The following is a 14,577-nucleotide window of genomic DNA, read 5'->3' as shown; positions in this document are numbered from 1 at the left end:
CACTGGGTTTGCACAAGCTTGGGAAGGTACACATGATTAAACACGGTATTGCCGTGGTGCAGACGGAACAGCGTCAGCGGGTTTTGCTTGGTCGGAAGAGAGAGAGAGAGAGAGAGAGAGAGAGAGAGAGAGAGAGAGAGAGAGAGAGAGAGAGAGAGAGGAGAGAGAGAGAGAGAGGAGAGAGAGAGAGAGAGAGAGAGAGAGAGGAGAGAGAGAGAGAGAGAGAGAGAGAGAGAGAGAGAGGGGGGGAGGGGGGGGGGGGGGTGTAGCCAGGGGTATAGCCGGCGATGGCGGTGTAACTTTGGATAATTAGTACCATCCACGTGCAACTGACTGTTTTTGCGAGAGACGTAGCGGGTGCAATGGTCCATGGATTCAGCCAAAGGTGACAAACATGTCATAGTGGAAGTGCGCGCAGGGTTGATCGAATACAGAAGCGAATTCTGGGTATTGTCAAAATTCATCTCTGAATTGTTTGCTGCAGGGAGTCAACACTGTGCTACATTAGAAGCTGAGGTGCGTGAGTAAGCTCTGTTTTAAGCCTGTGCGGCTGTTTTTCTATTTCCAGCTTTGCTTCTGGAATGATCTCATCCGTTAGGACGCCGTGTTCAGTGTTTCCATCTTACAGTATCCAGGCGTATCTGCTGAGAGACTATGCACTAAAACATTACCCAAATGTGATAGCTTGAGGCAGATGCGTATACGAGGTTTACTGATCGCGTTTCGAGAGGAAGCAAGTTTTGTTTTCGCTGCCTGGAAGGTTTGCTGATCAATGCAGTGTGGCGAGAAATACGAGTTGTTTTATTGGCTGCCAGCAAGTTTGCTAATGGAGAGAGGCTGTGCTGTGTTATTTACTGGCTGGGCTTTTAGCTTGGCTGCTGCCAATGAGGACACCGCATCATGGGACGTTTGGTACTGGAAAAACTACTTTGCATTTTATCTGTTATATGTGTCATGCTTTCGAGCTATTTCGTGTATGCCAGCTGAATCGTCACTGGGTAGGTATGAACTGGACACATCACTGGATCTTCTTCATGGCTGCCTCGAAAGAAATTAATTAAGAATTTTGACGTAGTTACCAGCATACATGGAACTACGTATAGCAAATCGATTCTGAAGAAGTCATGGGTCAAGACCGTGTCCTAGTGTACACAACTGAATCCAATCCATTAGCAAAATGTGTGTAAGACACGGTCCACCTCTATAGAGGTGGGCAGACTTTATAGCCCATAAACGACAGGCCTGTCGGATGAAGACCAATGGTCCTTCTGGGCTCGATCGACCTGGGCCAAATAACGGCGTAATTGCCCTCGCCCATGGTGCACGAAGAAATGCGAAAGATGGGGAGAGCAGGGTCAGTGGTGTTCCTCAAGCTGGGGGTGAAAAGCCTTTTCTGGATGTTTCTTCTCAGTCGATGCCCATGGCGCCCACGTTAAATTTCAGGAACTCTGAGGGGGGGGAGAGATACAGCCCCTCCTGGTCCTTCCAGTTCTTACGTTCCTTCAGGGGAACCACCGCGAGCAGCTGTCCGAAATTCTACATGGAAATGTCAGACGTTGGATTGCACAAGGATGTCAAGATCTTAAGCTCCCGTGTCTGGCTACGCCTCTGGCATCGCTCCTCGAGTGTTGTTAGTCGCTAGTCATTCGCTCTTGACTGATGACTTTTGTTTGGCGTTGACCGCTGTAGAACGAGGGAAGTAGAATAACTACTCGGCTATTTTGCGATAGATGCAGCGAGGCTGTCATCCATGCTATTTTGCTTATTGTTATACTTGTAGGGAAGAATGGATATCAACGGTGTATAGCTAAGGATCTCAATATATTTACAGGAATTGCTAAGCAACTATATTTTGAAGTAAAAAACACCAAATTTCCAATCATGATAACTGAAGTAAGCATGCTCACCCGCTACATCACTTCATACTTGAACTTACCGATTCTTCTGACGTCATTATGACGTGGAGTTATCCCACAGCATGCCCTCTGATCGGGCGCTGTAAGGCCGTTTGCCCACTTTTGATAAGCTGGGCAAACGGCGCTTCACGGATCCCGCTGTTTGTTGGTGACCGTGGAGCTGAACATTTACCCTAAATTTGTTATTATTGGGCCGTCCATAAACTCACAGAATCACGTCGTCATCATCGTTATCGTGCGCCATCGTCGCCGGAATGGTACTTGATGAGTCCGGCACCCTCACCGACGCTCTGGCAGCCGTCCAGTGACGTCATTGACCCTATCTGGAGACGCTCCTGGTTTGGCACGGCCACTGGCAGAAACGAATTATGGGACTTCTTCACAGGTTTGAAGTATTGTTCTTTGACTTGCTTCATTTCTTTTTGCAGTTATTTAAACACCGTTTGGTCAGCATTTGCATACATCCGCGTCATTCATTTCAATTTTAGGGAAGGATTGAGACGTGATATAGTATAACAGATAGATTAATTGTTCTGCCTAGCGTCCGTGCCTGGTGTGTCAGTATGCATACCATGTTACATGCATACTAACACACACATTAACACTACTTACTAACACATCAGACGAGTACGATGGTCCGAACAATTGTTTCATCCATCATTCATTTCAATATAGCTTGTTTCGACATCATTTATTTCAACACCATTTCTTTTCATCCTTTTATATTTCAGCACCATTCGTTTCGACATAATTTTTTCAAGGTTATGGATTTCGACATCCCTCCTTCAAACATTATTTGTTTCAATATCATCTGAACATCGTTAGCTGCATGCAGTTTAATCGGTTGACAAGGGCGACACCGATTCCGCGTGTCTTGTACCCCGCCTTAAACACGCCCCTGGGCATGGCCGGAGGCTGCCGTGGCAGGTGGCTTGGGTCGGCTGTTTCGCCGCGAGGCCAAGAAGCACATCGTTATCAGCGGGAGACCCGGGAGGGGCCGCGCGCTGTGCTGGGTTTGGCAGTGTCGCTGGTCCCTGGTCGCTGGTCTTTCCTATCGGCGACGGAGACGGGAGGAGATGGCTGAGACGGGGGTGTTGTGAAGGAAGAATGACGATGATCTGGACTTAACGAGCGGTCACGGGCAAGCTAAGCTCAGTCGAATATCATCTACGGGTCGAGAGTTTAAACAGAATATGGACGTTTTAAGGCGCTTCTCGACATGAGGTGCCAAGAGGCGGTAAAGCTGTTCAAAGTTGGGGTACCTCGTAGCGGGACTCATGCACGTCAGATAGCGGAGCCGGGGGGGGGGGGGGGGGGGGGAGAGAGGGGGCGTGTCGCCGTGACATCTTCATTGATGGGAGGGTCGTCGACGCGATGACACGCACCAGCTACCCTCCTGACATCTTCGGGTGCCTATCAGGCGATCCGCGGCGGTTGGAAGCCTGAAAAGACGCACGATTTGCTGGCCCGGGCAGGCCAAGATGGTGCTCCTTAATTGCAGATGAAAACCTCGTGAACTGGCACCCACAAACGTCGGATGGTGCTCATTTTACGCCGGTTCTGGCGCTCAATTTTCTTCCCAGCACCTGCCCCACAAAACCTGCCGCGTGTGCGGTGATCCCACCCGTCTGATCGCCTCCAACTGTTCCGTCCAATTCAGCAAATCGTGCTGCCACCGCCTTTTTGCCAGTCAAGGTGGCCAGGTCGTTCTGCGTGGCAGGGAATGCTGCGGCGGCTCGATGGTTCAATAGTTCGATAAACCGACGAGCTCAATTTGACACGAACCGAAAAGAACCCCCAATTCACGTCAACCTTGCTGCGATGTTGTGACCTTGACGGCCTGTTCGACAGGGACGAGCTCTCCACGAGCGGTCAATAAGTCGGCCAGGCTGCTCCGCGTGATACGTGGAACTGCCGACTGGGACTTTGCATCCACGCACTCACCGCACACATTCCAGTCCCTATCCTATCCAGTCCAGAGAAGCGGAGAGCTCCGCCAGCGGTCCCCATGCAGCAGAACGATATTCGCCTTTGCTCTTCGCCACCACACCACTTCAGTTCCCTCAGACAGACAGGAGACCGGAAAAGACTGAGAAAGGCTGTCTGTCTGTCTTTTGCGTGGGTTAGCAGTGATGGCTTCTGTTAGACAGGTGTCTGACAGACAGACAGACAGGCAGACATGCAGGCAGAATATCTGTTGCGTGAGTTAGCAGTGATGGTGTCTGCTAGACAGGTGTCTGACAAACAGACAGACAGGCAGACATGCAGGCAGACAGACAGACAGACAGACAGACAGACAGACAGACAGACAGACAGACAGACAGACAGACAGACAGACAGACAGACAGACAGACAGACAGACAGGCAGACAGACAGACAGACAGACAGACAAGCAGACGCTCTCTCTCTCCCCTTTCTCTCCCCTCTCCCTTACTCTTACTTCTCCTTCGAGTTGTCTGCAGAGTTGTTTTCGCTCTGGCCACGCCATTTGTTTTCAATTCTCCTCTTCCGTGAAATAATATTACACTCCCTTTTAGACATTTCGTTATCAAACCGTTCATTTCCTGCTATTGAGATTGTTTATGCAAACTTGATTGGGAAAAACTACCAAAAGGTAAAGGAGGTACGAAAAGATGCAGCGTTCCGAGAAGCAGAGTTGACTTCAGATTTTGATTCGGTTGTCGGAAAAGAGAAGCGAAGTAATGTGTTCCGAATGGAAGGCTAATATTCGCTGACAAGACTTAGTAAGAAAACAGAAGCAGATTACAGGATGACGTGGAGCTTAGTGTCAATGACTTAAATGTCTTAAGATATGACATCATTAAAACTGAGGTAACAGAAACGATCGTCTGGCAAGCGTATTCCCCGTGGCCGCCCAGGACGCACTGCATTATTTCCAGTGGTGCAGCCATCTGCCATCAGCGGTAACATGCAGTTTATGAGCATTTTGCTGATGTTCACGGGGCATAACGCATGTATCACGTGACCTTAATACAGAGATAATCGGATCCAGAACGATTCAGAACAAAACACTCAAGATATTATATATCCGGGTGTTTTGTCCGAGTAAAATGTCATCCACAGTAACGAAATACTGCATGCGTCCGTTTCGTCGGATGAAGCGTGATGATGCATTTGTGTCTGGGTCGAGAGACCTGCCTTCGATCTCAGTTTCGGGAAAGTATCGCTTTCATGGTTAGAATGGCATGTCGCAATGAAAAAACATCAGCAGTTCAGTAAAAACGTGTAGATCATTTTACGATGCCTTCCACTGCTTAAGGCTCTAGGGTCGCCAGCCCGCCGTGTCAATGGTGTCGATGGGCTCGAAAACTTCCCACTGTTAGTTTCGAACTCACGCTCTCGCGGTTACAAGCCAGCCAATCACAGCCCAACAGCCACACGCGTCACTCAGCAACCCGCCAATCCCCGCCGCCCGCCGCAGTGTGCCGTGTGCGTCGAGCGCCGTCGGCGATTCCGTCTCGTGAACCCGTGACCCTTGTTTTGCAGCGTTGGGATAGCGGTGACGAGCGGTGGTGTGGCCGGCCGGCCGGCGCGCCAGCACCGGTAACGCGCCGCGCTCTCTGTCGCATCCGTAGCCCTAGACTCGCTTTGGTCGGAACCGCCGCCGGCGAGGCCGCGGGCGCCTTCGCCCTCCGCGGCTCGCTTCGTCGTCCGTGCTTTGAACTGTCTCGTAGCGAGGTCGTCCCCAACACGGGGCGGGCTGGTGGGGCGCTGCAGGGGAGGGTACAGTTTTGGGGTTGGGTTTTGGCACGTAACGCTGTATGGTAAGCATTAAGGTTGCCCACGGTTTAAGTGGCAGTTGTATTCCCCTCCCTCTCCCATCCCTTCCCTAATGTAATGTTCCGCGCGGCAGACTGAGATGGTTTCACACCCGTGTTAGGGGGCCTGAGTTGGTCGGGATCCCTGGGTTCAAGTACCAGCTAAGCCATAGCAGTCACGTCTCAGGGCCGTTAAAGTGGACACACAAGTTACATGGGTTACTGGGGCACAACGCGGGCAGTAGGAAGCCCCGGACTCGCACCAGAGCGGTCACTTGGGCACCTGGGCGGGTCGTGCACCTTCCCATAACTCCCCGCAACAAAACTGGGACACACTTTGGTGAATGAGTCACGAGGCACACATACAGCGTCCTCAACAGAGGTCACATTAGTTACGATTCGGAGAGAACATCGCCGCAGTGGCGAAGATGCAACCAAGATGTCGCAATGGTCGCTGGAACCCGCATGGCTTGATCTTAACTATGTAGGCATCATGTCTTTGGAATGACGTCCTTCGCATCCTGCTTATAGACAACGTGTTAGAGATGAACAGGCAACTCTGGATAGATCTAGACGAGATCCTGCAACGTGTTCTCTGCAACTGCATTGCAACGTGCTCTGCGGGAGAACGTCACCTGACGTTTACTGATCTGGTTCGGAATGCTCCCGTGAAACGCGTTTACTGATCTGGTTCGGAATGCGCCCGTGAAACGCACGGCATTCAGCGTCTAGAAGGACTCGCTGCATTCTGTAGGCCCGCATAGACCTGTTGTCAGGGAAACGCGTGTGTTTGGCATCGTCCTCCTTCAACTCACCGTGGAGTGCGTTTCTGTGGCCAGAAGCGCGCGAGAAATGCATTTGAACCAGTGGCATGCCCTCTTAAATGCCAGTGGGCCAGATCGATGCCAGCCTCCAGACGTCAGCGAAGCTACGCAACTCTACGTGCCAGTTGCTGAGGACGCGTCTTTTTGTCGTTCTCGGTGGGGCGCGTCAGGACATTTGCAGGGCTGGCAAAAAAGACTGCTAGAATGGGCCAACATATCATCAGGTCCCAGAAGCGCGAAGTTATGATCAAAAGCTTTTAATGGTCTTCACCTCATCTGCTCTCACTCTCGCTCTCTCTTTATCTCTGTGTCTGGAATGAGTAGAAGCGCGTTCTTGGCGACACATTATTTGCACTGCTAAATTTGGTCAGAGGACCTTTTGGACGGAGAGCCAATCGTGGTCAATGATGGCGAGTTCAGGGCTTAGTGATAATCATCGGAACCTAAATCAAGACTGGGAGATCAAGATAAAAAACTACCGTACTAGAAAATGACATCATCTGTGTCTGCTGCGCTGCCTCCTATTTTGACACCATGTAAGCGCTTATTTTACAGCGTGCAAGGTTACAGCGTTTAGGGTTACAGCGTGCATTTCTATTGTGGGGATATCTGCGCGCTGCTTCGATCCCCGTGACAGCACATTTGTTCGATGTACTTGATGGGTTAATGACGTCACTAATAACTTATTTCATCCGAGGTTGGCTTGCTCTATAGTAAGGTTTTGCATACATAGCATGTTATTGAGCACCATGGTACGCACAAATTGAACATGCGCCGGCCGATACCGGTTCTTTTGTAATAATTACTGGTTTAAATCAAATAAGATAATTGCGTAACCTGCCATGGAGCTAAGTTTCAAGATCAGATCATATCGATAGGCGTCGGAAAAGTATGCAATATACCATTTGTGTGCAGCTTAAGGAGGAAAAGCATTCATGGCTTATCTACCGGCCTTGCCAAAGAGGGACGAATCGAAAACAATTTTTTCTCCAGTCAAGTGGCTTCGAAGCGAGTACGCCACTTTATCTTCCATCGATACTTTGATAAGTCATTTCTGTCATTAACCTTGTCACGAAAAGGTTTACCTATGTTGCGGACCCTTCTGCCTTCTTGGACTGTTCCCGTACCCTTTCTTGTAGGTACTGCCGCCCTTAACGTCTAGGATACCACAGGCTGTCCAGACATTTGGACGCTCACTCGCTATTTTTTGTCTTGAAATGACCAGATCTGGATATCTCATTCGGAAAACGTCATTCCTTCTAGAGTACTTATTTATATGCGCACTGTACAATTAATGTGCGTATATAGCGCGGTTATCGTTTTGAAACGGCCGTTCTGGTCCTCTTTTGACATAGCTGTCTTTTGGAACTTAACAGGCCAAAAACGTCCGACCACTTCCTGACTTCTCTGCAGTGGACCGCCATGTTACAGACGTATTGCCACGTTTGCGCTTTCCCCATTTCCCTCAAACTTCCCATGGCCGTGTTAACATCAGCAAGAAAGGTAACCACAAAACATCAAAAGCGGTCGTCCCACCGTGTAATGCAGCCTGGCACGGACAGGATTATGTGCTGCCGTTATATTGTTTCATCAGTCATCCTTTCGTGCCTAGTCCTCGCACAACGCACAGCACGGGCTCTTTCACCTCCTCGCGTAATGGTCCGGGGGGAATGAGGCTGCCTTCCTACAAAGGATCAGCGGTGGAAAGGAAATTGGCCATCGTGGTCTCATTTAGGCTGGGGAAAAGAAAACGAGGAAGCCAAGGAAAGAATGCGAGTGAGAGATAGTGTGCGATAAGGTTGTATGAGGGGGAGAGAGAGAAAGAGAGAGAGAGAGAGAAAAGAGAGAGTGAGGGATATATATATATATATATATATATATATATATATATATATATATATATATATATATATATATATATATGAGCATCAATTTTTGTTCGTCATGTGGAAGATAACCGGTTGCTTAACCTGTCGTTACCCGCGACAAAGCCTCGTGTTTTTCTGTGTCATTAGAAACGCATGACAGCGGTGTAGACTAGCTCTGTATTAATAATCGTGACATAACAGCGGAAATGCTTGCTAACCGAACTGAGATGTTTCCCACTTGTTGAGTAGTGAGATACCATTGTCAAACAGAACGTTTCTAGTGACCCTCCTCAGTTATTGTTCCCTTGATGTCCACCACAAATCATTTTGCGCTTGAATTTAGCTTTAGCGAAGATAAATGATAGAAGCATTCGATCCACACAAGCTCTGCCTCCGGCGGTGTCGGTCCGCGCAATTTCTTTCGTTTTCTGATGCTTCGCGGCGACGCTGACATCAGTTCTGTTTGTTTTCTGATGCTTCGCAGCGACGCTGACGTCAATTCTGTTTGTTCGCAGCGAGGGCGTGGAGCAATGCATCCGCTGGAGCAGCAATGCTACGCAGCAGATCGATCTCGCGTTCAACATATTTTTTATGGTGTACTTTTTTATTCGCGTGAGTATACACACTTCCAGTGATGTTGCGGGCTTTTTGAGTGCTGCTGTTGGCCTCACATTCACATGGGGTGTCGTTTCTGGTAAGAAATTGGTGGCTTGCATCTTCTTGTCTGTGATGATCTTGGACTTTTAGACTTTGCAACTGTTTTTATATCCTGTAGTTGACATGAAGCCGTTTTTCGTTTTGCAGATTTTTGTGTGGCATTTCGTTTCAGAACCGGCTTATTTTAGTTTACCCGTTGTGAAATGGTTTACTATCACTGACTTCTTCCGGTAATTGTGATGCTCCTAATGTTACATGTCACATGAGTGTATGCATGCTGTCTAAAGCTTCGCGCTTTCCTGCTTGGTGCAGCTACGGTTCAAGGTCGTGACGATCTGCGAAAACATTCTATAGTTATCATTCATTGCAGGAAGCGAATAATTGTCAGAATGAAATCAACTCATTCCGGTTTCACGCGTAACAGGGCCGTTCATGCGAGACATGCGCCCCACTTGACGCCAAATCGATTCCAAGCGAGCGATTTTGCCCTCGATTTTTTACAACTGTAGCGAGACACATTGGGGACGGAAGATCCCTGAAACTTATTTGTAGGTTCAGAGGACCTCCGAGGTCAGCGCTGGAGGTCACTCAATGCTAGCACGCATCGCTGACCCAACGACCTCAAACCTTTTTCCTAGCACTACCGTAACTTGAGAATGTGAGAGCAGTTCAGTGTCCATTGCATGTCTCTCGTCAATGTGCCAAATTTTTTTTGTGTGGCGTTGATTTGACCTGCAACCTGACGTGGTCAAATATTGCGTTTTTATCTTCAATGAATATACACAAACTCCATTTTCACGTAATCTTCACATTACATACCTTAATGCATTCATTATCTCCAACATAATGGTAACTGTGTTTTGGGGTAAACAGAAGCCCTTTTTCATGTGAAGCATAGTATGACCATGTTATCGAACATCAGTCGTGTTCCGACCTCTTTACGGATTTGACCTTTTCCAAATTTCATCGTTTGACTCGTACTTCTAGATTGCCATGATCGCTTATGCAACCGCTCCGGTGTTGTCACACATTTCTTTTGCGCAATATGCGTAGGCTTGTTGGCGTCGCAGGCGTTCGGCAAGCTTCCAAGCTCAGCCTAATTCAGCCTTTAGAATAACTGCTGCCCAGTCAGACACGCATTTCGGAGCACCCCAGCCACTTTTTATATGTGGCTATAATAACCAAGGGGCTTTAGGCACGGCTGCCGATTTCGGCATGATATTAGACTGAGGAGGCAGCCACTGGGCGGCCTGCGAACACCGGAAACAATAATCGACGCTGAGACTCTGGCTTGAGTCAAAAAAGGTTCCGCCAAACTTTGCTGATTTGGAGGTAGTGCTGAGCTCAGTTTGATATTTTCCCCAAACGATGGTGCTTGAGTTGAAATAATGATGCTGCGAAATATGGGTATCTTTGGCCTCAGTCTCCTCTGACCTTCAGCAGGCAGCGCAGGCTGCTGGGCGTAAAACGGCTTAGCTTTGTTCTGTGCATGACATGCAATGACAAGTTACTGCGCTGAAGGATGGATGTTGCTGATGTGACGGACGTTGAGTCATATCTGACCACATTGACAAAGGAGGACGAACTTGATTTTATCAGGCGCGCAAGTCACGTTGTTACGGTTACTCTAATCGCACCAACCTAACATGCCTTCAGACAGGAAGATAACTGAATTATTTGGAACGCGTCATGCCGTATTTTGCGATCAGTTTTCTTCTGACATGGCGGCTAACGTCAGAGCTAGTGTCATTGTATTGCCAGAGGCAACCTCTCTATTGAGCGGAGAGGCCAGAACTCCCACAATATTTTTCAACACAGCTGCAGAACGACAAACGCTTTGACAATGAGCCCGGTGAGCGCTATATTTTATCGAAACTTGAGCAGACCATGTCGGATTAGTTTTCCGCGCACCTTGCAAATCTGGGCGACATCGCGGGCTAAGCAAATCTTGCTTGAAAAGCAAGACAGTCTCGAACTTCCGCGGTACGGCTGGGACCAACTGCCTTCCTTTGCGGAGGCTGATATCATTGCAGCCGCTCATCACTTCATGCCGCCCTCAGCGCCAACAAGCGGAATATTTAAACGCTGTGTTGCGTGCAGGTATGGCCATCTGCATGTAAGCTGTTCTGTCAGGCGTGACATTCCCGCAAAATTCCATTGTAAGCCTACCGTGACGCTCTCATTTCAATTAAGATAACAACTTAACAGTTTAAGCATTGCAAAAACAGTGCGTCGCATGGATGGAAACCAGCTCCCGATGTTGACGACCGATCACGCACGGCGGCACGAGACAGGTGCATTTTCACGCAGGTTCTGGACATTTCGGACACTTCGACTTAGTTCTAGCTTACTGCGACATCTTCACTATGACAATGTATGGCTCTTTCGTTTGATGTTACCCCGATTGTTCCACGTAGCATAAGGCTTCCCCTTGGCACAGGTTAGGTTATGCCAGCTCAATGGCAAATAGCTGGTTTTTAACATTATATACAATGGCTGAATTAACAGTGGTTACATGATTTGCTGCAAATTGTCATGATAAGTCTCTAAAAAGTACATGCAGGTAGAAAATATCTGTCATTGGAGGAACCTTTTTTAAAGCAACAGTCAGTCATCAGATATTAGTTTGTGTCGACATTTTGTTTCGCAAGTTGCGTACGATGTTGCTGATTGAAAATCGAAGTGGAGAAGTCACCAGCGACGACTTTTACTGTCTCAGTCAGTTGTATAAGAAGTAAAGACCTATCCCACTGACCTACACAGATCATCAACTTTGGCCATCATTTACATGTGATATAAAATCGTAAAAGTCGGTTACATGCCGCTCAGCAATCTACAACGTAATTTTTACACCAAAGCCATCATATGTCAGTGATTTTTTACTACTGTTTGTCCCTTCTCCTCCTCATGTGTTATTCGCGTTCTAGAAAGGGGACTGTCTGTTATGAATCCGCTCCCGGTCCACAGTGTTACTGTCTGGCGTGTGAGTACTACCTATGTCAAAGGTTGCCATAGGCAAATGCCATGGCGACGTAATTTAAGTTGCAGTTGTTAAGTTGTAGTTAAGTCGCAGTTCGCTCAGTACTTCTACGCAGACCGGTACTTCACTTTGATTTCAACGACCACCTCAATGCTTCCAGAACATGCTACTGTAATAAACGTTGTTGGGGCAAGTCACACGCAACATAAAGTACGTTAAGAACAGATCAGTATTTTGATCTGGACCTAGTATTCAACGTAACCTACCTGAATATCGCCAAGACTGATCAGACATCACTCAGCCATCCCTGCTCAGACGGCAGAGTTGTCAACCGTATTCCACTTATCTCTAGATCTATTCAGCCTTGAGATCCCAGAGCAGCAACACCGCAAGTCGAGTTGTCAGCTGGCGCGTGAATACGCTGTAGCGTGGCGTGGGTATCCATGGCAACATTGACGACACTCACATCCGCCACCACGGAAACACAGCCGCACACCGGGCACTTTCTGAGCCCGCGTCCTGAATCAGTATGCATCGCGGACAGCTGTGAGATTTTAAGCATGTCTGCACTGATGTCTACCGCGCAGACGGCTGACCCGCTTGTGCGTTCGGTCTCACGTCCGGATCTCACGCCCCCACAATGGTTCTGAAACTGGCGCACACGGCTGCCGCAGGTATGCCCGGACTTCTCATGACCGGCGCGTGATAAGTGTCTGTTGCGATTATCATCACAAATTGTCAGTTCGTCGGGTTATAACATTCATGCATTGTGTTCCAGTTCATAGCAGCGAGCGACAAGTTGTGGTTCATGCTGGAGATGTACTCCTTCGTGGACTATTTCACAATTCCACCGTCGTTCGTCTCTATCTACCTGAACAGGACCTGGATAGGTAAGTTCCTTATTGTCTTTGGTTTTCCTGTCCGTTATTGTCCGGTTTTTGTCCATCATTGTCCGTTATCATCCATTATTTTCTGTTATTTTCCGTTGCTGTCCGTTCTTGTTCTGATTTCTATATCCTTGGGTAAGGCCGACGCAAGTCGGTCAGTCACAGCTGGAACATCCTATAAGATATTCTAGTAAAGGCATGTCGAAAAACGCAAGAATAGTGTATGTATATATATATATATATATATATATATATATATATATATATATATGGGTTTGTGTATGTATGCCCTAGTGTTAAATGTTTAACTTGGGAGTGCCTTCTCCAATTTTTCAATGAGTGGCAGTCGAACTATCAAAAGTTCGGTTGCAGAACACGAATATTCAGTACAGCTTGCTGCCAGCTGCTAGCAATGAAGAAGAGGAGGCGGTGATGGTTAAAAACTTTACGGAAACAACTTAACAGCACGTTACAGCCCAACTACGTTTTGATATCGGTACAAATGTGAAAGCTTCATGCCTGCAGCTATTGTTGGGCGCGCAGTCTGATTTGTTTCCTTGTCGATATACACACTACCTGACTGCGCATTAATTAACGTATTATTGTGTCGAACCCACTTACCCTATCGCGCGGGGCTATCATCGCTCACGGATATAGTTCCGCAAATTAAGTTCGTGGGTCTCTCCCGCAAAAATGACTGCACCTGCCTTCAAGATATGTTAAAAGCGGATTAGACCAACTCGACTCTGAAAAAGGAAGAGGGAGAGGGGGGGGGGGGGTCTGGAGCCCCTGGTAATGTGCTCCTTTGGCTCACGCCTGCCTTTCTGGTCCGCGTTAAGCAGCAATGGCTAAAAAAACGCCTATCAGCGCACAGAACATGTTAGAATGAGCCGGTTCTATAGCTCATCTCATAATGAACCTGATTATGATCCTGAGCCTGCTTTTGATCTGTTGATGAACGTGTTGAAGTTGGGCCATTTCACACGCACCACATGGAGATGTTCAAATGTGGACGCTTCTAGCGCATGCACGTCGAATATAAGGAGTTGAACGCACGCACGTTGGACATGCACGTGGCTGGCATGGCGTGGTCTGAAACAGTGCAGTCTGAACAAGAGCATGCTGACCCTGTTGAACACCCGGCTGCCACAGGACTGCGTTTCCTACGCGCGCTGCGTCTGATGACGGTGCCGGACATCCTGCAGTACCTCAACATCTTGAAGACGTCCAGCTCCATCCGGCTGGCGCAACTCTGCTCCATCTTCATCGCCGTCTGGCTCACCGGCGCCGGCACCATCCATCTGGTAACAGTGACGTCACGGCGGCTTTGCCGACCGCGAAACCTGGCGTCGCTGGGTAGAACTAGAAATTTGTTGGTTGGGAAAGGTGCTGGGAACGATCAGGCCACCCCGGCGGAGTAGGATATGTTGCGGCCAATGCGCTGCGGAGATGCATCAAGCGCGGTTGGTGGCGCCAGAGATGACGTCATTGCAGGACGGAACGAGTTTACAGGAGTGAAGTGAGACACCAGTTTTCAAGGAGTGAAGTTACCTTGCGTGAACGTCACATGTTGCAGAATCGCGTGCTACCACCAAAAACGCTTTGTTGGATGTGCTATTTTTGTTTGTACAAAACCAAGCTCGTTTTCACCGCATTCTAAAGGGAT

At 48.4% G+C, this 14,577-nt stretch overlaps 1 protein-coding gene across 1 annotated transcript in view; it reads left to right on the top strand.

Moving 5' to 3' along the window:
- LOC119104243 (calcium-activated potassium channel slowpoke-like) overlaps positions 1 to 14,577 on the top strand; it is a 100,131-nt gene that overhangs the window by 37,854 nt on the left and 47,700 nt on the right. The window contains exons 3-6 of the mRNA XM_037227908.1: positions 5,424 to 5,480; positions 8,903 to 8,999; positions 12,803 to 12,914; positions 14,064 to 14,215. Coding sequence (XP_037083803.1) covers positions 5,424 to 5,480; positions 8,903 to 8,999; positions 12,803 to 12,914; positions 14,064 to 14,215 — 418 coding nt within the window. The remainder of the gene's footprint in view (positions 1 to 5,423; positions 5,481 to 8,902; positions 9,000 to 12,802; positions 12,915 to 14,063; positions 14,216 to 14,577) is intronic.

This window comes from Pollicipes pollicipes, unplaced genomic scaffold (genome assembly GCF_011947565.3).
Source record: "Pollicipes pollicipes isolate AB1234 unplaced genomic scaffold, Ppol_2.1 Scaffold_6052;HRSCAF=7182_pilon_pilon_pilon, whole genome shotgun sequence".
NCBI classification, from domain to species: Eukaryota; Metazoa; Arthropoda; class Thecostraca; order Pollicipedomorpha; family Pollicipedidae; genus Pollicipes; species Pollicipes pollicipes.
This window is presented reverse-complemented; position numbering and strand designations above follow the sequence as displayed.